The sequence below is a fragment of the Arvicola amphibius genome, chromosome 14, assembly GCF_903992535.2.
Source record: "Arvicola amphibius chromosome 14, mArvAmp1.2, whole genome shotgun sequence".
NCBI classification, from domain to species: domain Eukaryota; kingdom Metazoa; phylum Chordata; class Mammalia; order Rodentia; family Cricetidae; genus Arvicola; species Arvicola amphibius.
In genome coordinates this window covers 16,399,462-16,421,947 of record NC_052060.1, presented here as the reverse complement: position 1 = coordinate 16,421,947, position 22,486 = coordinate 16,399,462, and the positions used below count along the sequence as shown (strand labels likewise).

At 45.7% G+C, this 22,486-nt stretch overlaps 1 protein-coding gene across 2 annotated transcripts in view; it reads left to right on the top strand.

The window, feature by feature from the left end:
- Positions 1 to 21,969, top strand: part of Cttnbp2nl (CTTNBP2 N-terminal like) — a 47,870-nt gene extending 25,901 nt beyond the window's left edge. For both annotated transcript variants that reach the window (XM_038311219.1, XM_038311220.1), the window contains exons 4-6: positions 12,718 to 12,948; positions 16,394 to 16,501; positions 17,795 to 21,969. In XM_038311219.1, coding sequence (XP_038167147.1) covers positions 12,718 to 12,948; positions 16,394 to 16,501; positions 17,795 to 19,273 — 1,818 coding nt within the window. In that variant the 3' untranslated portion in view covers positions 19,274 to 21,969. The remainder of the gene's footprint in view (positions 1 to 12,717; positions 12,949 to 16,393; positions 16,502 to 17,794) is intronic.
- The last annotated feature ends 517 nt before the right edge of the window (positions 21,970 to 22,486 follow it).

Sequence of the window (22,486 nt, the reverse complement as noted above, 5' to 3'; positions counted from 1 at the left end):
ACCACTTGTAACTCCAGCTCCAGAGATTCAGCACCCTCTTCTGGACACCTTAGGCACACACACAGGAGTGGCATATACTCATGCAGAAGCACACGGGTACACAGAATAGAAACAGTAAAGTCTTTATTTAAAGGAAGGAAGGATGATGGAGGAGAGTTATCTGTCTATGTTTCTTTCATTGGTTAATTAATAAAGAAAACTGCCTTGGCCCTTTAAGAGACAGAAAATTAGGTAGGTGGAGTAGACAGAACAGAATTGTGGGAACAAGGAAGTAGAGTTGGGGAGACGCTTCAGGCAGTCTCCATAGTGAGTCTCCATGCTGCTCCTCTCCGAGATGGACGCAGGTTAAGATCTCTCCTGGTAAGCCACACCTCGTGGTGCTACCCAGATTACTAAATATGGGTTAAAGGAAGATGTGAGAATTAACCAATAAGAGGCTGAAACTATGGGCCAGGCAGTGTTTTAAAAGAATACAGTTTCCGTGTAATTATTTCGGGTGTAAAGCTAGCCGGTGGCCGGGTGGTGGGACGCAGCCCCGCCGCTTCTCACTACAGAAGGAAGAAAAGAAATACCTCTTCCACAACACTGTCCTTTCACTGGGTGGTGGCCCACACCTCTAATCCCACCAGCACTCAGGAGGTTGAGGCTGGCAGATCTCTGAGTTCCAGGACAGCCAGCGCCACATAGAGAAACTCTGTCTGGGGCGGGGAGGTGGGGGCATTCTTCCATAGACACCAAGGATGTTCCGTGCACCACTGTTCAATGCAGCACCGTGAACCTGGAAAGCAATAAATTAAGGCTGCAGAGCCTGGTGCGCCTCACTGCGGACTATTCCTAGGTGGAGGGTCTGCACTGCCTGCCTAGCTGGCCTCAACTTGGAGCAGTCTCCCCGCCTCTCCTCTCCGCTGCTGGTGTTTTAGACATCAGACAGTGCCCACAGGCCCAACGTGTAGTATTTGTAAGAAAGGAAGAACTGCTGTGCACCGGCTTAGATCTCTTAAGACACAGCAGGGCACCGCAGATTAGTTAATATTAATTTATGTCGTTTATTATTGATTGTTCTTAGTTTACTGTTTAGTTATGTTGTTCGGTTTTGGACATCCACACCTAATCATTGAGATGCTCAGAAGTGGCCTGGGAGGAGAACTCACAGACTTGGAGAGCAGTAGCTTGGGCTGCAGTCAAGGACTTCAGTTTCCCTGTACAGTTAGTTACACTTTTCTGTATAGAATGTACAGGCGCCCCATATGCACTTGCATGGTGCTGGGCTTGAGCTCGGCTGCGCGCATACTGGGCACGCAGTCCACCAGCTGGACATCTTTCCCAGCCCTCCTCTTCCCTTTCTTCATGGCTTACTCGCCCCTTGCTTCCTCCCTCCAATTTCTTCACTTACATTACTTCTTGTCCCAGGCTCATTTGAACCCATTTCTGCATTCCGCTCTTTTCTAAGCCAAAGCTCTTTGCAGCTGTCTTCATCCTGAGCCATCCTCGTCCCCTCTGGTGACTCAGGTGTTCAGTGTCATCTGTATTCCGCCTCCTGCTTCTTGCATCTCTCGTTTACTATTTACCTCTCTTGCTCGACTTAAGTTCCACCTGCTGAAAGTACATGTGACTTCTAATTCCCTGCCCTCTCTGTGCTGGGCATTGGACCCAGAACCTAGCTGATACACACGGCAAACACTCTACCTCTAAACTCCAGCCCCTAATGACTCCTGCTCATTAGATGACCTGAGTGCCTTACTTTTGGTGGTGGCGGCGGGTGTTGGTTTCTTGAGATAGGGTTTTGCGATGTGTAACTGACAGGTACCAGACTCCGCAGACCCCCCCCCCCCCCCAGCTTCCCAATTCCTAGGACTATAGGCCATTTTTTAAAAATATGTATGGGTGTTTTGCCTAAATATATGTCGTGTGTGCATCCTAGTGCCAGTGTAGGCCAGAAGAGAGCACTAGATCCCCTGGAACTGAAGTCACAGATGCTGGGGAGAGCAGCCTGTGCTCCTGACTACTGAGCCATCTCTCCAGCTCCTCGTCTTCCTTTTTAAACTTCTTCCTTGGTGCTTATTGGCACTCTTGTCTTAATCCCGCTCAGCCCCACATCGTTTCTTTTTCTTCCACGTGCCTCTTAAATGAAATGCCCTCCATGGCTGTTTAAAATAGGATTTTCTGTGGTCGTGGTGTATATTCAGAATCTTTTCTAGCACATTTCAGCACCGTATCATAATAGTGTTGTGTTTGATCCTTTAGAATTTCTGGGGGTGGTTTTGTTTTGTTGGTTGGTCGTGTTTAGGGGGGATTGTTTGTTTATTTTATAAAATTACATTTATTTTATTGTGTCTATTTTGGTGTTTGTCTTGGAACTGCAGTTACAAGTGAGTTGCCTGGTGTGTGTGTGCTAGGAACCCGCAGCAAGCACTCTTACCCACCGAGCACGCCAGTACATTTTAAAATGTTCAGTACATTTAGTGTGATTTCTCTTTTCTGTCCTCACTGGGTATTACAGCAATGTGAAGATGTGTTAATTCTGATAAGCATTGCACATCACAGGGATCTTTGCATTTTGTGTGTGACTCTCCCCCTTCTGTGGAGAGAGAGAGCTGGCGTTTCACCTCTTCCAGCTGTGCAGCCCAGAGCCCACAGTCTCTAAAGCCTTCACAGTGCTCATCTCATGAAGTTCAGACCCGTGAAGTCTTGCTTGAGCGTTGCCAGTTCTCGAGAATAGGGGCCATTTATTAATGTTTTTAGGAGAGGCCTAGCTTTAATAAAGTAATTTCATAATTCTAACTGTTAGAATTCCCATCCAGTCATGTTATTTACTTCTCTGGGAACAGCCTGTTCTTCAGACAGGAAGTCATGGCTTTGTGTTTGCTTTCATATTTGTATAAAGGATACCAAGTGACTGGCTGTCACCTCTGTCCACTGATTGTATTCATGTAATAAAACACATTTTCCTATTTAAATTTTTAAAATAAAAAATACTTTTATGTGTATGGCTGTTTTGCCTACATATATGTTTGTACACCACATGCATGTAATGCCAGGGAAGCCGGAGCTTGAGTTAGAAGCAGCTGCCATTTGGGTGCTAGCAGTAGAACTCGGGTACTCCTGAAGAGCAGCCAGTGACCTCATGGCTGAGCCTTCTCTGCAGCCCCCACCACATTTTGACTTTCAGTGAAAGTTTTGTCTTGATATCCTTTCTAGTCAAGGTCACCCCAGCTGGATGATAGTGAGAGGTTTGTATCAGAAGAAAATCAAAGGCCTGCAGGTCCTTTCCCTTCACCCTCACCCCACTGTGAAATCGAATCCCAGCCTCGCAAATGCTAGGCAGGGCCACCCTCCCACTGAGATTACTCGAGCCCTAAGTATTAAGCAGTGTGGTCGACGCCTCCTAGATACCCAATAGAAAGTCTATTTCCCGGACTGTCGCACCGAGGGCTTTGATGAGCGTCTGTCTGAATTACAGGTGCTCTCTTTCGGAATGCATTTCCTTTCCCTATTTTTCCTGTGGACTTCATTTTATTGTGGACTTGTTTTATGTTTTGTGTGTGTTTGAGACAGGGTCTAACTTTGTAGCTTTGGCTGTCCTGGGACTCACTTTGTAGACCAGGCTAGCCTCAGACTCACAGAGATCTGCCTGTGCCCCCGGTGCCCAACTGGAAATTGGTTTTTCAAGGTTTTTGGTTTTAGTTTTTTGTTTTGTTTTTATGGCTTTTACAAGAATGTTCATCATCTTTCTTTTCTTTGTTTTCGAAATTAACCCTCCTTTAAATTTTTTATTAAATTTATTTTTAATTTATGTATATACACACACAAATCTAAAACAAAAAGTGCAAACTAACTTCAGGCTGGAGTGATAGCACAGCAGTTAAGGGTGCACACATACTGCTCTTCCAAAGGACTCAAGTTCAATTCCCAACACCCTCAGCAGACAGCTCACAGCTGCCTGTAGCTCCAGCCCCAATGGATCATATGCCTCCTGGGACATGCACTCGTGTGTACATGCAAAGACACAGACACATAATCAAAAATACAAAGCTTAGCTTCAGACTTAACATTTAAAAGGAGTTCACATGTGGTGGTAGTTCCGCAGTGGTGTAAGCTTGGTGCACTTAGTCACCAGCACTAAAAGAGGAGCGCGCTCTGTGTGACCGAGGAGGAACCCTCTTCTAGCTGGGTGACTCTGGAAGGGAGGACTAGAGCTCTGAGTGGGATGTGATTTTTATTTTTATTTTATTTATTTATTTATTTTTTTTTTTGAAGCAGAGTCTCGCTGTGTACCATTGGCTGGCCTAGAACTCATAGAAAACCCCTGGCCCCTGAGTACTGGGAGTAACAGTGTGTGCCACCACACCTGGCTTTTATGTACTAATACTCCTGAATCAAATCACATATGTGTAGTCATGCAGCCTGGCCAGCACGGTGTGAGGAGGTCAGAGGAGAGGACAGCCTCTAGGAGTTGGTTCTTTTCTTCCACTCAGTAGGTCCCAAGGATCAAGCTCAGGCTGTCAGCGTTGGTCTTGGTTGTAAGAACCTGTATCACTGAGCCCTGTAGCTTTCGATACACAGTGTAAAAGAGCCCATGTACATTGCTAATAGAACGGTGTTTGGGTTTACGGGATTAATTTAAGGTGTCACACGACGTCTGTGGGTTAGTCCCACTGTGTAGCACTCCAGAGGGAGTTTGGGGTCATGTACACCCCGCCATCCCCACCACATTACCATATTTCCTGTGATTCATTAAGTCACTGATTGTCCCATTTATCTGCCAGAACCCACCCACTTCCAGGGTCGGCCTTTTCCTTCCTATTCCTTATGAGTTTAAAGTCTGTGTCTTAGAAAATTCTTATCAAATAAACTGTAGTCGGTGTTCCTCTAAACATGGGTGATGCTCTTTAGAAAACCGCTGTCCCTTGCGGATGTTGAGTCTGTCCTTAAAAACCCAGCAGATTCTCCTCGCCCTGAGGACCGAGGACCGTGCCTCACGTGGTCATATCTGTCTTCCTCTGTCACCGCCCACGTCGCCACCCACGCACTGCCCTGCAAACACGCAGTGCCCACTAAATGCACGTGGACTGGGAACTGTCCCCAGACTTCCGAATGTTTTGGTTATCTGGTTTTCGTTTCTTTATTTTGCATATTATATATTTGATCTACAGCTGAGCCTTCTAGTTTGTAGACTTTCATAGCATTTGTTAGTTTAAAGTAAAATAGTAATGCCGATCACTTTTTGTAATAGAATTTGTATTTCTTTTACCTTACATTGTTGAAAAGCAGAATCTGGAGTCTGCCTTCTGAGAGTCTTTGTTCTCTTCCATTGTCATATACGATAGAGACATACTACAAAGTAGATTCTGTATTGTGACTGGGGTTGCACACGGGGGGGGGGGGTCCTTGAAGTAACCCTCACTACCTACCTCACTCTCAGTGCTCCACAGTGGTTTCTCTTCTGGTTTTTAGGCAGGGAGGAGGGGCGGAGATGAACTCTATACTGTGCTAACTTTCAGCTCCCCTTATTTCGCCAGTTAGGACCTAATCAACTGAAACTCATTCCTGTAGGTTCTGGGGAGCATCGGCTTACCAGCCAGCATGGTCAGTGCCGCTTCCTCTTCTTACTCTCTACGAGTTGAGTTAGCTTCCTGACTTTGAGAAAGCTGTATGCTGCCACTTAACTTCTCCTAAGAAGAAATGGAAGCAATAGCAACATCTAAGAGGAATATTGTGCTGGACATGGTGGCACACACTCATAGTCCCAGGACTCGTAGGCCAAGGCAGGAGGCCCTCACGTTCTAGACCAGCCTGAGCCATGTTGCTAGGTCTGGCAAAGAGAAAAGCGAAATATTGTTAGGATTAAGTAGGAGATATGAAAGCTCAGCACACTGCTCATAGGGAATAAGCATTTGATGTTGGCATCCCTGTTGTTTCTGCTGCCACTGTTAAGATTACTTTGGGCGTCCAGCAAAATGGCTCAGAGAATAAGGTGTTTGTCACCAATCCTGGTGACCTCAGTTCAATCCTTGGGACCCACATGGTAGAAAGATAGAGAAAACTGACTGCTGCAGTTGTCCTCTGACAAGCTCTGTGTGGCATATGAACGAGCACTCGCGTGTGTGCATGCGTGTGTGCTTCCTCATAAACATAGAACACAGAGGGTGGGCTGCTAAATTCGGTAGATACCAGTCAGGACACTGAGCTCCTACTGTAGATGGTACTGAAACGTGGCCTGACCACAGCAGGTGCTGGGACCGGTGAGACCTGAGTGCGTCCACGGTGCTGATGAGGGGGTAATGTGGTGGACCCACGCTGGACGTTGATTGGGAAGTGGTCATAGACTTAGCAAGTAACTAGCTGTAATCACAAAAGAAACAAAGCCTTTCATCTGCTAACAGCTCTTACTCTACTGTCCATAGCGGCTGTATTCGTAGGAGAACCCAACTTGGTAGAATCAGATGTCAGTCGAGAGAATAAATAAATGCAGTATATTCACACAGCACATGATTGAAAAGGACAAATCACCGACATGCTAATGATGAGCGTGAACTTCTTTACAGTGAGAGCAGAAAGTCCAGATACCAAAGAATGTAGTTTGTGCCGCTGTTTAGATGGAGCTGTGGACGTGACGAAACTAAAAAGTGGTGGAACCACCGGGCTGTCCCTGGGAGGAGGGAGACTTCTGGCTGGAGGGGGCATGGAATAACGTTCTGTTGAGATTAAGAACAGTCTGTGATCTAACAGGGATGTGGGTAACGGGATGCGTACGTTTCTGTGGCGTCTGCACATGTAACGACGGGGGAGTGGGTGTGCCGGGTGTCTTGCCTGGCACCCTCTACCTCATTCCCCGGGACAGGATCTCTCCTTAGGGTTATCTGACAGTCAGCTGGCTTCAGAGACCCCTGTCTCCACCCACTCGCACCCTGGTGCCAGGGATTACGGGCCATTGAGGCCACTCCCAGGTCTTCATGCATGGCTTGCACAGGAAGCCCTGCCATCCCCAGAGCCATCTCTGCAGCTCTGCACTGAGCCCTAGCACGTGCAGGATTTCCTATTTCTGTCAATGACCAGTGCGGTTTCAATGTGTGATTTTAAGCAGCCATTGACTCTTGTTGTGTTAAGGGATGTGTGATCACCTGGCAGAAGGATGGACTGGAGGTGTAGCTGGTTGCCTAGGAGATCCTGGGTCCGTGTGTCCTGTTCTAAAGAGAGCTGGTGCTCAGGGGAGACGCTCTGGGCGTGTGGCAGCGAGAATAAATGGGAAATCTCTTAACTTGCTCAGTTAGAGAACATAAAACTTATAAGAAAGGTAAAGTAGGTTTTTTTGGGTTTTTTAATAAAATTTTTTATTAATATTTATTGAGCTCTACATTTTTTTCTGCTCCCCTTCCTGCCTCTCCCCTCTCCTTCAACGTTCCCCCAAGGTCCCCATGCTCCCAATTTACTCAGGAGATCTTGTCATTTTCTACTTTCAACTTCCCATGTAGATTAGATCTATGTAAGTCTCTCTTAGTGTCCTCATTGTTGTCTAGGTTCTCTGGGACTGTGGTTTGTAGGCTGGCTTTCTTTGCTTTGTGTTTAAAAACCACCTATGAGTGAGTACATGTGATAACTGTCTTTCTATGTCTGGGTTACCTCACTCAAAATGATGTTTTCTAGTTCCATCCATTTTTCTGCAAAATTCAAGCTGTCGTTATTTTTTTCTGCTGTGTAGTACTCCATTGTGTAAATGTACCACATTTTCCTTATCCATTCTTCAGTTGAGGGGCATTTAGGTTGTTTCCAGGTTCTGGCTATGACAAACAATGCTGCTGTGAACATAGTTGAGCACATGTCCTTGTGGCACTGTTGAGCATCCTTTGGATATATACCCAAAAGTGGTATTACTGGGTCTTGAGGAAGGTTGTTTCCTAATTTTCTGAGAAATCACCGCACTGACATCCAAAGGGGCTGTACCAGCTTGCATTCCCACCAGTAATGCAGGAGTGTTCCCTTTACCCCACAACCTCTCCAGCATAAGTTGTCATCAGTGTTTTTGATCTTGGCCATTCTTACAGGTGTAAGATGGAATCTCAGAGTTGTTTTGATTTGCATTTCTCTGATGACTAAGGAACATTTCCTTAAGTGTCTTTCAACTATTTTAGATTCCTCTGTTGAGAGTTCTCTGTTTAGATCTGTACTCCATTTTTTTTATTGGATTATGTGTTCTTTTGGTGTTCAGTTTCTTGAGTTCTTTGTATATTTTGGAGATCAGTGCGATTAGTGAAGATCTTTTCCCAATCTGTAGTCTGTCCCATTCTGTTGACTGTGTCCTTTACTTTTCAGTTTCAGGAGGTCCCATTTATTAATTGTCTTTCTCAGTGTCTGTGCTGCTGGGGTTATATTTAGGAAGTGGTTCCCTGTGCCAATGCATTCAAGTGTACTTCCCACTTTCTCTTCTATAAGGTTCAATGTGGCTGGCTTTATGTTGAGGTTTTTGATCCATTTGGACTTGAGTTTTGTGCATGGTGATAGATATGGGTCTATTTTCATTCTTCTACATGTTGATATCCAGTTATGCCAGCACCACTTGTTAAATATGCTTTCTTTTTTCCACTTGATATTTTTTGCTTCTTTGTCATAAAGTAGTTTTTTAATGTATGTTAAAATCCTTGATTTATGTTTGAGAGTATTTGCCCTTTATCGGTTCTTTCTTTTCTGATGAATTCCCATACATGTTTTCTTCCCCACATCAAAAAGGTGAGCACATGGATCCAGGCCAGAAAGTCCATACCCCTCCCGTCAGCCTCATTCCTGGAAGGGAGGGATCCGACAGCAAGATGGACGTAGTCCACGTTTCCTTTGGTTTCATCAAAACTTTTCACAGACTTTGGAATTTGGGTGTTGACACTGCTCCTTGCAGCCAGACTTACAGCTACTTAGATTAAATCCACTCTCAGTCCTGAATAGAATTTAGAACACTTTAGTCAAACAATAATAAATAGTCGTCTGTCCTTATGTAAATAATTGCTTTCATAAACATCTGTGCCTGAAGATTGCTTTGAGGGGTGTTTGAAGTCCATCCTACTTCAAAGGCCGCTGATATCACTTTTTTATGGGGAGGGGGGAACACATGCCATGGCACTCTCGTAGAGGCCAGATGACTTACAGGAGTTGGCTCTAAGAGGCCCTAACAATCAAATTGAGGTCATAAGCGTGGCAGCAAGTGCCTCTACCAGCTAAGCCATTTACCTGCCAAGTTGTTAGTCTGTTCTGCTTTATTTTGAGGCAGGACTCACGTAGCCCAGGCTGGCCCCAAACTTGATATTTAGCTGGAAATAAATGACCTTGAATTTCTGATCCACCACCTTCACTTCCTAAGAACTGGGACTTCAGACGTGTACACACTTTCATGCTGTGCCAGGGATGGAACCTGGGGCTTCGTGCCTGCTAGGCGAGCACCCTGCCAACCAAGCTCTCCCAGACTAATTCTTTACCTTTAGATTTGTCCAAAGAATATAGGGACTGACTTCCTGCCTGAGACTAGACTATTCATACTCCTGTGTCTTCCACACATTATACTTGGAAGGTAGAAGAGGAAACTACTTTTATTCTTGGGGTCCAGGGCTGCTTGAAACAAAATCTTCCTTTGTGGCTCAGGCTGGCTTGAGACTCTCAGTTCTCCTGCTTTGGTCTGAGTGCCTGGCTTTCTCTTTGAAGTCATTGATAACACAGCTGGGACTTTGGAGACTAAGTATGGCAGGCTCCGGGGCTGTTCTGTGATGTTATTTTAAGCCTTCTCTTGTGATGTGTTTCCTGCAGCCTGTGAATTGAAAAGAAATGAGCAATAGATGGCCAGTGTGTCTGTCTGTTGATGGCACCCCTGCCGCCGAGGACGGCCAGTGTGTCTGTCTGTTGATGGCACCCCTGCCGCCGAGGACGGCCAGTGTGTCTGTCTGTTGATGACACCCCTGCCGCCGAAGACAGCCAGTGTGTTTGTCTGTTGATAACACCCCTGCCACCGAATCTGTCTAGCAAGTCAATTATTTTCCTCTTCTCTGAAATTAAAGGCCAGTGTGATTTCTGAAAATGTAGGAATTTCTGTTCACCTAAAGTTTATATTGTCACTTAAGTAAAAATGATGAAACAGGAAATTGACTGATTTTAGCTTTATTACTAAATTTCTCCAAAACTCAAACCCAAGATCACACTCAGCCCCTCATGTACATGAGGGCCTTATAATTATATTTCTTAATAGCTGAAATGTCATTAAAATATTAAAGCTCAGTGTTGGAAGCTTGGGCCTTCAGATTTCACCCTGGAATGTAGTGTTAGCGGCACACATCTCGTCCCCTGTCTGTGGCCAGCCTCTGAGGAGCCCCTGCTCCCTGGGGAGTAAGCATTGCCTCCTGCTGCTCTTCCCGTGTGGTCCCATCTGGGATGTCCTAAGGTGGTGTTGCGCTCCTGAGACGTTAGTCTAGATCACCTGCATGCTGTGCACTGTGGGAAGCTGGCACTTAAGATCCTGATCTAGAACCACCCAGTTAACCCCTCACCCTAGAATCCCGACCATCGGATGTCATGTGAGATAAAATGAGTCTTACCTAAGTTGCTGACTGGGGGGCTTTTTGTTATGCAGAAACAGATAACCAGCACGTACCCCCATAAAAGTTACTTTCATTACTTAAGTTCTAGCATTTGGTTTTGCTTCTCACTGTATTTGCAGTTAAACTTGTAGCCCATAAATTGGTTGAAAACTGTATTGTCTCCCATTTTCTAGGTGCTTGGTATCATAAGTACAGCCTTCAAGTTGAGCTTTTCTGTGTTTGGCCCTGTGGTAGAATTGCTGTGTGACCGGAGCCTTTCAGGAGGCTGTCCACAGCGCCCTTTCTCTGACAGGTGAAGCCGTCTGTGTGGATTGTGATTACCGTGCAGTGACCGGAACTGCTCCGAGTACTCGCAGAGAAAGCAGACAGCCTAACAGCTGTTCTCAGGCCGAGGCTCATCGGAGAAGCTCCCATTACTTGGGACTCTGGTGCTTATTAATTATACAGGATAATCACTGTGTGGGTTTTAAAGTCATGTTTTTAGGATTAGTTAACTATATGCTCAAACCTGACAGACAGCTTCTCAGCAGAACTGATGTCAAGGTCACCAGTTGTTCCGTGGCCAGAGGAGAAGCTGCAGCTTCTCCCATCCCATTTTCTCCATGGTGTTTTGAAAAGAAAAGGTTACTAAATTTTTTTTTAATTCCAGCTTATTTTATTTCTTTTGCCCTGCCAAATCAATCTCAGTGATGGTGGTCGTCCATTTATCACACTGATGATGGAGCCATGGTTACTATAGGAAGCGTGGCCCGGACAGGAGCTATAGGAGACTAGGTTAGATCCTCAGACTGAGAGGAAAGAGAAAGAATAAAGAAAATGAAAGAAGGTGGGAGGACTTTGGTTTTAGGCCTGGTGTGATGGTTCATGCCTGTAAATCCAGCCAGAATTCAAGACCAACCTCCTCGCCAGCTATGGACCTCCATGTACCGGTACATGTGGGGATTTTTAAAAAGAAAGAATATTTTCAATTTAATTAAATTTCTGTTTCTATCATGTAAATATCATTGAACTACTCCAGTCTTGTGGCGGCAGGACAGCTTGTTTTTGACAAGGTCTTGCTGTATAGCCCAAACCGACCTCCAGTTCAGGATCTCCCCATCTGGGCCTCGGATGCTAGGGTTATAGGCCGTGCTACCACACACATCCTCCGGGTGTTCTTAAGAGCTCGCTTGTTGTTGCTTTTGTTGTTTTTGAGACAGGGTCTCAGGATGTCGCTCATGCTGGCTTTAAACTCAAAGAGATCCACCTGCCTTTGCTTCCTAAGTGCTGGGGTTAAAAGGATTTGCCACCATGCCTAGCCGCTGTAGAAAATGCTGGTGCCCCTCTGTCTGCCTACACATAGTGCTTGTTGTCTCCCCCATGTAATTCTTAAAGCTGCCCCGAGCAGCAGTAGCACAAGAAGGACACGGAAGTGTCTTTCCAAGCACTTGTTATCCTTAGATGTCTGCCTGCTGAGGGGAACAGAAAAGACTAAGGGAGCTAGAGGCTGATGGGAGATTGAAAAGGGGTAGAATTTAGTGGCAGGCAGAAGGGGTTTCTGTCTTCAGCTGTGGTTGTGCAAGCCCCCCCCCCCCCCCCCGTCCCATCAACAGTGCAGTCAAGTTCTCTACAGATCCCAAGGAGTCCTGGACTCCCTCTCCTATGTCCAGACTTGCATCCGCTGCACTCCTGCTGGCACCCTGTTGTCTCTAAGTTATAAACTATAAAGTTATCATGTATAGTACTTTAACAGAAGAAAGATGGGATAAACCTGAAGATAACATGGACAGACGCATGCAGAGGCAGTGAGCCTGCTTCAAGTCAGGGACTTTGGAGGCAGGCTAGCTGGGTAACCAGCCTGTTTGTAATGGTTTTCTCATCGGCAAAATGGAGATGATTAACAATCATCTAAAAAAAGTGCCTGAGTTAATATGGCCGTACCTGCTTTGGATAATGTCTGATACCAGGCCGGCTCCCTGTAATCATTTGCTTGTTCGTGTTATCACACCGCTCACCTTCTGCATGCAGTTAGTTGCCTGTCTTTCTGTGGCTCCTCCTGGTTTGTAGTCGGGCTTCCACTAGTGTTTCCACTTTTAATACGTCCTGATTATAGCACAGTTCTCACTCTGATGATTTTGTCTTGTTCTTTGTTCTTTCTTATTCCCAGGCCCAACACAGAGATACTTTCATTGAAGAACGCTATGGAAAATATAACATCAGTGACCCACTAATGGCTCTTCAGAGAGATTTTGAAACACTAAAGGAAAAAAATGATAGTGAGAAGCAGCCAGTGTGCACAAACCCCCTCTCTATCCTTAAGGTGGTGATGAAGCAATGTAAGAACATGCAGGAGCGCATGCTGTCCCAGCTGGCTGCTGCCGAGAGCAGGCACCGAAAGGTAGGCTTGCCCATGGGCAGGTGTGTGCTTCAGGAATCCTCAGAGACCTCTGTAAATAATGCCTCCTATCCTGTCCGCCACCAGGTTTCATGGGACTCTGATGGGGCAGGGGACCTTCTAGGTATAGAAAGGTCCTTCAGTGACACAGGAAAGGAGCACAGATGATTGCACGGGTTCAGTTGAAGGCTGGGCAGACGTCCTGCAGGAGACACCCCTCCCTCCTGTGTGGCACTCCAGAACACTTGGTGCATCTCGTTTCCAGATCTCCATCTTCCACACTTTGGCAAGAAGCGAGTGTTTGACTAGCTTGTAGCTGAACAGAGCATTCTCCGTTTGCTTACTTGAGTGATAAATAAAGAGTATTTAGGGAAGAAAGAGGATAAATCTCCCTGATTGCAACCATGCAGGAGTGGAGATTGTTCCATCCATTCTGGTTTTGTATTTCATCGCATGCTTGTGAAGCCATGAACAGCTCCTATTGCTTTTAAGCTTTTCCTATACTGGGTGGAGGGCAGGCACTCTGTTCTGTCTGATAGCTCAGAAAGAAGGGCAAGCCGGTGCTCCCTGCGTGCTTCATCTTTAGAGTTTTAGTGTGGGTATACCAGTTTAGATTTGGACCTACAAAGATAGGCATCAACAGTGTTCTGTAGGAGACATTTTAACCAGAAAAATGAGGTCAGCAACTTCAAACTTAATAGACATTAGTTTGTTCCCATAGTTCTCTCCACAAGAGCTCACTGCTCATCCATATCTGATGAGTTGTCTCCAGGCTGGGTCTTCTTGCCTGTCAGTCTTTGTTTTTTTTTTTTCATTGAGTCCAAAGGATAGGTCATGGGTAGGCCACATATATCCCCTGAAATACATAAGATATCAGAAGTGTATGCATTTTTATGGAAAGTGTATTTTTTCTACTTTTAGTTAAATTCCAAAAGTTGCCTAAAACCTTTGAGTCTAACCTAGAATCATCTAGAACATTTCTGGCAGTGTGTTGAAATGTGGCCTAAGTTGGGACTTTCACATGAACTAAAAGAATCTTCATCAGATCCTCGAGTGGTGGGCAGGCCTTATTCCCACTTCATTCAGGAAGTGACTGAACTGTTCCAAATGGCATAGTGTCGTGGAAGGTGTAGTATAGTTTCAGGTCTATGTGACTGGAGAGAGGAGAAAGTTAAAAATAACTGAAAATTCCCTAGTATGCTGTTTCAGTGTAAAGTGTTGTAAGTAGTATTAAATTTTTGAAAACAAGTAATTTGCCTGTTTTGTTTGGTTTCTTGAGACAGGGTCTTCTTTAACCCAGGCTGGCCTCCAGCTCTCAGTGTATCACCATGCCATGTGGGAAGGTTGCATCACCTACCCAACAGAATACCTATCTGCTCTTGGGAATGTTAAACAAGTAGGGCACTTAGTTTGCCAGAAATCAATTAGCTCTTCGAGGTCTATAGTAAGAGGAAGCTTATAGTCCGAATTCACGGAAGGTTCCCAGTGTCTGCCCTTCGCTGTGGTGTGGCTGTTAACTAACCCTTCACCTCTGGAAAGATTGGGATCCACACAGCGATAATGCGCTCACACTGCTTGTAATGGAAGCAGAGTTCCTTAGTCACCTCTTCCCTTGCCCAGCCCCCACGTGGATCTGTGGGTTAGTGTAGCCCTCACGAGGTTTGAGCTCATTTATGGAGGTAAAGAGGACCTTCAACTCTAGCTCCCAAGCACTGGGGTTACAGATAGATGCTTTCCATACCTAGTTTAAGGGAGAGTCTTCCTAATCGTCTGAAAATCCAGGCTCTGAAACCAGCCTCCCTGAAGCCCCTGCTACTTCCAGGTCCCAGCTCTTTGGGAGTCTGAAGATTGCTCTTTTCCCACTTCAGAATGTCATTAAAACTTGTCTGGGCCTGAGAGATGGCCGAGGGCCCAGGTCCAGCTCCTAACACACCCACATCGGGCAGTTCACAACCACCTGTAACCGCAGCTCCATGGACTCCGATGTCTCTGGCCACCGTGGGCAACCACACTCATACAGTCTCACACATAAATAAATAAAATGAGTCTTTTAAAAAGCTTTCTCCCCTATTAAACCCACTCTTGTCTCTGAGACTTTAGTTTCTTTTATTCCTTTCTGTAATTTTTTTAAAGAATTATTTTATTATGTATACAGTGTTCTGTCTGCATGTATGCCTGCATGCCAGAAGAGGGCACTAGATCTCATTATAGATGGTTGTGAGCCACCATGTGGTTGCTGGGAATTGAACTCGGGACCTCTTGAAGAGCAGTCAATGCTTCTAACCTGAGCCGTCTCTCCAGCCCCTTCTTTTGGTAATTTTAAAGGCTCTCAAAAGCGAGGCTAGGTAAACCCTGGCTACCAAAAAGGTTTAACCAAAACCTTCCTATTAAATTTAAAAACTAGATTTTTTTAAAGCTCAAATCCTACTATGTTTTTATTTTTTACTTATTTTTGAGACCAAATCTCCCTGTTTATCTCTGGCTGGCTTGGAACTCTCTGTATAGACCGGACTGATTTCACAGTCATAGCAATCCTCCTGCCTCCGCCTTCTGAATCCTGAGATTATAGGCATGTGACCCCGTGCTTGGTTTTTCGTTTTAAAATGGAGTTCCATGTCATAGAAATTCTTCTTTTTTCATTCCTAAGAATTCCTATGAGCCGAAGTCTTGAGAAACGATCATTGAGGCAGCTGACGGTGCGGAGCCCGGAGGGCTGGGCTGAGCCACTCCGGAAGCGGAGGGAGGCTACTGAGTGATACATTCCTATCCAGGACGTGGTGTGGGTTTGGATCCTTCCGCAGGATAAATGGACAAGTCATTAGAGTTTTCTGAAAAATCATCACTTAGGATTCCAGTAATTGGGCCTTCTGCACGTAGGATGAAGTAGGAGCCTTTCCTGTCTTATCTGGGTATACAAAAATAAGTATTCTTAGTTAAGTAAGGCACAAGATGTCCCATTTAAGATGTTTAATTTCAGATTCCCATTTTGGTACCTCCAATGACAGCATTGAGAGTAATACCTTAGCCTTGTAAGGTCTCTCTCTCTCTGTCTCTGTCTCTCTCTCTCTCTCTCTCTCACTCTCTCTCTCTCTCACACACACACACATACACATACACACGCACACCCCACCCCAGCAGGTCCCTAGTCATTCCAAACTGCATATGATTTCCCAGACTTCTGCTGGTCCTCAAACCTTCTGAGCCTCACAGCTAATTAGTCACTCTCTTGTCTCTGCTTGCATTCTTCTGCACATGCTTCAGCAAAGTGAATAGCTTGTTTTCTAGCACATAACTTGCGTGTCTTTCACCCTGCTAGACAGCATGCTCCTGGACGGCCCTGGCTAGATTTCATTTGCTTATTATTTAATCTGGAACCCTCCTCAAGTGCTAAGTGATATAAGTGTGATTACTTGATATTTGAAAGTAAATATTTTTAAATCCTTTACAGGTGATCCTTGACCTTGAAGAAGAGAGGCAGAGGCATGCGCAGGACACCGCAGAAGGAGATGATGTCACCTACATGCTGGAGAAAGAGAGGGAGAGGCTGACGCAACAGGTAACTCAGGAAGAAAGAGCGTGATGGCATTTGCTTAGAATAACTTTTAGGTTCATTTTCAGTGTGCAATATTACATTATAAGTCTTCAGAGAGAAGATAGGATGTTCTGTGTTTATCATGTCTGTTTCCAAAACGTCTTCTTTTTTTAAACATAGGTTACTTGGGGTTGGGGAGATGGCTCAGCTCCCTAGTGTTAAGAGCACACGCTGCTTTTGCAGAGGACCTGGGTTTGGTCCCCCACATCCACTGTAACTCCAGCTCTGGGGGTATGATGCCCTCCTTTTCGTCTGCAGTGACACTCGCACTCATACACATAACCCCTACGACACCCACAAGAACACACAGTCTTAGAAGCTAAACCAACATAGAGCACTTAGTGGAGCTGTCATCCGTGGCATACTTCAGAGGTCTCTGATTCTCAGAGTTTTTTTTTTTTTTTCATGGTTTATTTTTTTATATTTAAAAATTCTCAGAGTTTTTTGTTGTTGCCTGATCTACAGTAACAGTGTGGCCTGTCACAATTCAGTGTACCTGAAGCAAAGATTGCAGGACACGAAACAACCCTTTATTCCTGTAGTATGCGGTGCTGTTTTCAGTTCTTTAGACATGGTCTCACTATGTAGACCATGCCAGCCTTGAACTCACACTCTTTAAATTTTATTTTAAATATGATCATGACTTACCCTGTTCCTGCTCATTCAGTGTCTATGTGATAATATTAGACAAACTACACTGAGGTAGATCCATGGATGGTGGTGCATGCCTCTAATCCTAGCAGTTGGAAGGAGGATTTCAAGTTCAAAGCCACTCTCAGAGTAAGCAGAGTAAGACCTTGTCTAATGAATGAGGATTTAAGTGCAGCTACTAAAGTTTGTTCTTTTTCCTTTTTTAGATCAGAGAAAATGATTGCTGGAACTTTAAGTTTGATTTTCAGTGGCCTCCATCCCCAGATCTAGCTTGCATATGTTCTGTATTTGTTTTGGCTGCTTCTGTGTTCTCCCCACATACCTAAAACACAATGGAGCATCATATTCCCGCTGCTCACCCTGAGGCAGTTAGGAACTCAAATGCCTCCCAAGTCATCAAGCAAAGATTAGATCATAGTGTGTGGGGGTTCTGTGTGGGATGTCTTCAGACTTCAGAAATACTAATTAACCTAAGCGCCATGGCGTACAGGCTAGCACCATGCCCCAGAGTGCAGCTAGCGAGGGCACTCCCCGTGATCATGACTCCAGGACATCTTTGGTTTCCCTGCTCTAATCAAGATGTGTGGTGACTTTTTTTTTTCCTAGTTGGAATTCGAAAAGTCCCAAGTGAAAAAATTTGAAAAAGAACAAAAAAAGCTGTCTAGTCAGTTGGAAGAGGAGCGCTCCCGCCACAAGCAGCTCTCCTCCATGCTGGTGCTTGAGTGTAAGAAGGCCACCAGCAAGGCAGCTGAGGAGGGGCAGAAGGCCGGAGAGCTGAGCCTCAAACTGGAGAAGGAGAGGAGCCGGGCGAGTAAGCTGGAGGAAGAACTGGCGGCTGAGAGGAAACGGGGCCTGCAGACGGAGGCCCAGGTGGAGAAGCAGTTGTCTGAGTTTGATATCGAGAGGGAGCAGTTGAGAGCCAAACTGAATCGAGAGGTGAACCGGACCAGAGCCCTGAAAGACGAGATTGAAGACTTAAAGAAGCTTGTGAGGGACCTGGAGGCCGCCCAGCAGCGCAGTGGCACCAGTGAGCAGTGCAGAGGGCCAGCGACTGCATCCAGGGGCACAGCCACAGAGCCCCCGCTGCTAGTGTCTGTGTTCTGCCAAACAGAGAGTGTTCAGATGGAGAGAAGCCACGGGAGCGTCCTAACCAAGCTGACAGACGCTGCTCTTCCTGGTCCCTCCCCTCCTGCGCACTCCTACGCGAAAGTCAATGGCCACTGTGACCCGGAAATACAAACTACCAGGGACTTGACCTCAGGCAGCAGCACAGAAAACCAAGGGCCTCCACGGGAGAAATCTGTGGTCTCCGCCCAGGAGAAGCTGGTGGAGAATGGCGGGTGTCCTGTCGGAGCTGAGACTCTGGTCACAATGCCAAGTCACCTCCCTTCCAGTGGCAGCTCACTGTCTCCCAGCAGCACCGCCTCCTCCTCCCTGACCTCCTCTCCCTGCTCTTCGCCAGTTCTAACCAAGCGTCTCTTGGGGTCGTCGGTCAGCAGCCCCGGCTACCAGTCTTCCTACCAAGTAGGAATCAACCAGCGGTTCCACGCAGCTCGGCACAAGTTTCAGTCCCAAGCAGACCAAGATCAACAGGCCAGTGGTCTGCAGAGCCCTCCATCCAGGGACCTGTCCCCTACCCTTTTAGACAACTCTGCTGCCAAGCAGCTGGCCCGAAACACGGTCACACAGGTGCTGTCCAGATTCACTAACCAGGGGCCAATCAAGCCAGTCTCTCCCAACAGCTCTCCCTTCGGTACAGACTACCGGAACTTGGCCAGCACTGCCAACCCAAGAGGTGATGCTAGCCATTCACCTACTCCAGGGAAAGTATCCAGCCCTCTGAGCCCCCTGTCTCCAGGAATCAAGTCCCCAACCATCCCAAGAGCCGAGAGAGGAAACCCTCCACCAATCCCACCCAAAAAGCCTGGCCTCACCCCATCCCAATCTGCTGCCACTCCCATGACCAAAACTCATTCCCAGGCGTCCTCCTTGACCACCACAGAAGACCTTGCCAGCAACTGCTCTCCCAATGCCGTGGTGGCCAACGGCAAGGACGTTGAGATACTTGTGCCTACCAGCAGCTAGTCCCTAGGAGTGGGTCTCCACATTTGACATTCCATCAGATTTCGTTCAAGAGTTCCGAGTTAAACCCTGGAGTCGGATCATGTTATTTATTTTGATAGTAGCCACAGCCATCTGTGTAATACATTCAGTGTATTTACCTTTTTGTATTGTTTTTAAGTAGAATCTGAGTACTCTGGGTTTTTATGACTCGCCTGTTTGTACTGAGCTAGAAGGGGACCTCACAGACATCTCAAGCTCCGCGGTCACCCGCATCTGGCGATGGAGAAGTTGGCGGTGATCTGCTGTCGGCTTTGGAGCTAGAATCACTCAGCACTCATTTCAAGTTATGCAGAAGCGGTTCGTGCAGATTTTTATTCCAGATGAAGATGCTTTAAAAGTGCCTGAAATAAGACTGCCGCATGAACGACTGCGGCAGACACGAAAGACCGAGCATTTATTGCAGAAACCGAGATCCTCTGAATCTGAATGTCAAAAAACACTGCTCTTAATCCTCTCTGACTGTTGATTCCAGCTTTGTGTTCTGACCCGAGGTTTGCGTAAGTGGAGTGCAAATCCTTCCAAAGGGGCGTGAACTCTCTGTCAGGCCGAGCTTTGCGCGTCACTGAGCCCTTGAGAAACCCTCCCGCGCACTGAGCAGTTGGGGTGCTGATTTTCTTGTACTTTTGAAAAAATTAAGTCATTCTCAAGTTTCCCACATCAATCCTTGACCAGAGTGAAATCACATCTCCATTCCAAACCACCTTCGAGCATGGACTGTTGGGAACTTCTGGTTCTGGTCGCTTCTACTTGAACAGGAAACGACATAATGAACTCTTTATTCTGTAATCAAAAAGCAATAACTTAAAAAGTCACTCTTTGTAATATTGTAAGTCAGAATTATACAGGTTTTACCAAATTGTTACATTTATTCTCCATGCTGCCAGCACTTGTATCTGTGGAACCAAATTAACTTTTGCCCAAATGGAAGTATACATATTTCTGTATAGACACACATGCCCCTTTACGTGTTCAGCATCCTCACACTTAAGCACATAAATATTAGTGTGATTGTACCTTTGGAGTCTGCAGTGTAGTGTAAAGGACAAGTAGAATCGCATGTTAAGATTACCTACCAAAGCAACCACATGTCGCTTGGAGCCAGCCAGCCAACAAAGGAATCCATTTCACAAGGAAGTGGGGCATTACCAAATGAAGCCCGAATCGTCAGCATCGCAGAAAGGCACAACTAGAGCAGCCCTGGTGCCACAGAACTCAGCTGGTCCTTCGAGTGCCGCCCACTGGTTTGTGGTAGAGGGGGATGTAGCAAGCCACAGTGTCACAGCCCGTGTAATAGAGCCACCCCTCTGAGCCCCGGCTGCTGCCCTGCAGAAATTCCAGACAAGGTTACCAGTTCTCCAAACATTCAAGGAATTCAAATTTCTGTAAGAAAATTATTTCCAGGAACTGATTCAAAATGGTTTTAAACACTGCTGATTAGATAAACATGGCTGTCGTTGACTTCAGCGTGTAAGCTGCCAGGCTGCAGCCCCTTTCATCCTAGAACTTCTGTCGTTTCCCTCTGTGACTTCGTATAGACAGGAACCTCTGGGCTTCTCCGCTGTGTCAGCTACATCTGACCGAGTCCCCAGAACAGCCTCGCTGTGGGCAAGCAGAACTCTAGCCAGGCCAGCTCAGGACACTGGTTATACGGCTTTGTATCCGGAGGGGGAGAGAGGAAGCCCTAGTGTCTGTATGCATTCTCCAAGCCAGCATCTGTCCACAAGCCCCCGACCTGCTGTAACCTTTTACAGGAAAGGGGAATGGGCGCTGTAGGGAACACTTGATCACGTGTTTGAAAAGCCAAAGGATTCGGTGGACCCATCCAGGTTAGATAACGCACAAGGCATTAGACATTGGTCGTCTTGAGAAGCATAGAGCTGTTAAAAAGAAAAAAGTCTTCCCCAAAATTTAATTGTTAATAACTTTTAATAATATTTTTCTTAACACATCGAGTCAGTGGGCAAGAGGTGGTGAAACCCGTGGGCAGGTCAGCAGCAGAGTGCACTGTAGACGTGTGGCCATGAAAGTGCCATGATGTCCGCTGTCCTCTGAGACTCCCCAAAGCAATACTGCCTTGAATTTATTCCTGTCGCGGAGCCAAAACAGAGCAGTGCCGGTCAGAAGCTGACCCTCCTAATCGGGAGGAGAGACTCCAGGGCCAGAACCTTCTTACCTCTCTTGCTTTAAATGGTAATCTTAAAGGTTGCATTGTGCTCTCCCTCTGTCTGGAGATAGAGATCTATATAGAGAGAGATGCTATAAGGAAGTTTATTCTTAGGAAGTGCACTGAACAATATTTCTTTAACAGTGTAATATGGGGGTGGGATATGCAAGAGAAATGTGTATTTTTGCTAGTTGCCTATCTTCCGAGATAATAAGCACAATCCTGAAATGGATCCAATAATTCAGTTAGATATTATAGATTAGTATTTAAGTTTGCAATAGTTGTGTGTGCTAAGTAAAAGTTCCATGATTCACAATTTGGGTATTAACCCATGTCAGAAAAACTGTTATTGGTCAATAAATTCTAATGATGTGCAAGGTGTAACACGAGCATTAACTAGTTATTAACATTTGTAAAGCCAAATGTACCGTGCAGAAGTCTTCATTTTTATAGCAGACTACATTAAAACAAATTAAATCATACTGTCTGGGGAGAAAAGTCTTGTCTACCAAACAAAAAGTGTTGTACAGTCCAGGACTCTTTTGTTAGGAATGGGAGCGGGTGCTGTAAGAAACACTTGATCGTGTGTTTAAACAACCAGATGATTCAATGGGTGCACCCAGGTTAGAATTCACAAAAAAATTGGCAGGCATAGCAGCCCACGCCTTTTATCCCTGCACAGAGGCAGAGGCAGGTGGATCTCTGAATTCAAGGCCAGCCTGGTCTACAGAGTAAGTTGTGGGATAGACAGAGCTCTTAAACAGAGAAAACCTTTCTCAAAAAAACCAAAAAGAACTCCAAAAAATTAGACATTAGTTCTCTTGTGAAGCATAGAGCTGGGGGGAATAATTTCCCAGTAATCTAGTCTTTAATAACTTAATACAATATTTTTATTCATTGAGAATCTCATGCATGCATATAATTATTTTGATATCTTTACCCCAGCCATCCTTCTTAACTACTCCCAGATGTGCCCCCACCCCTTTTTGTTTTGTTTTAAGAACCCGTTG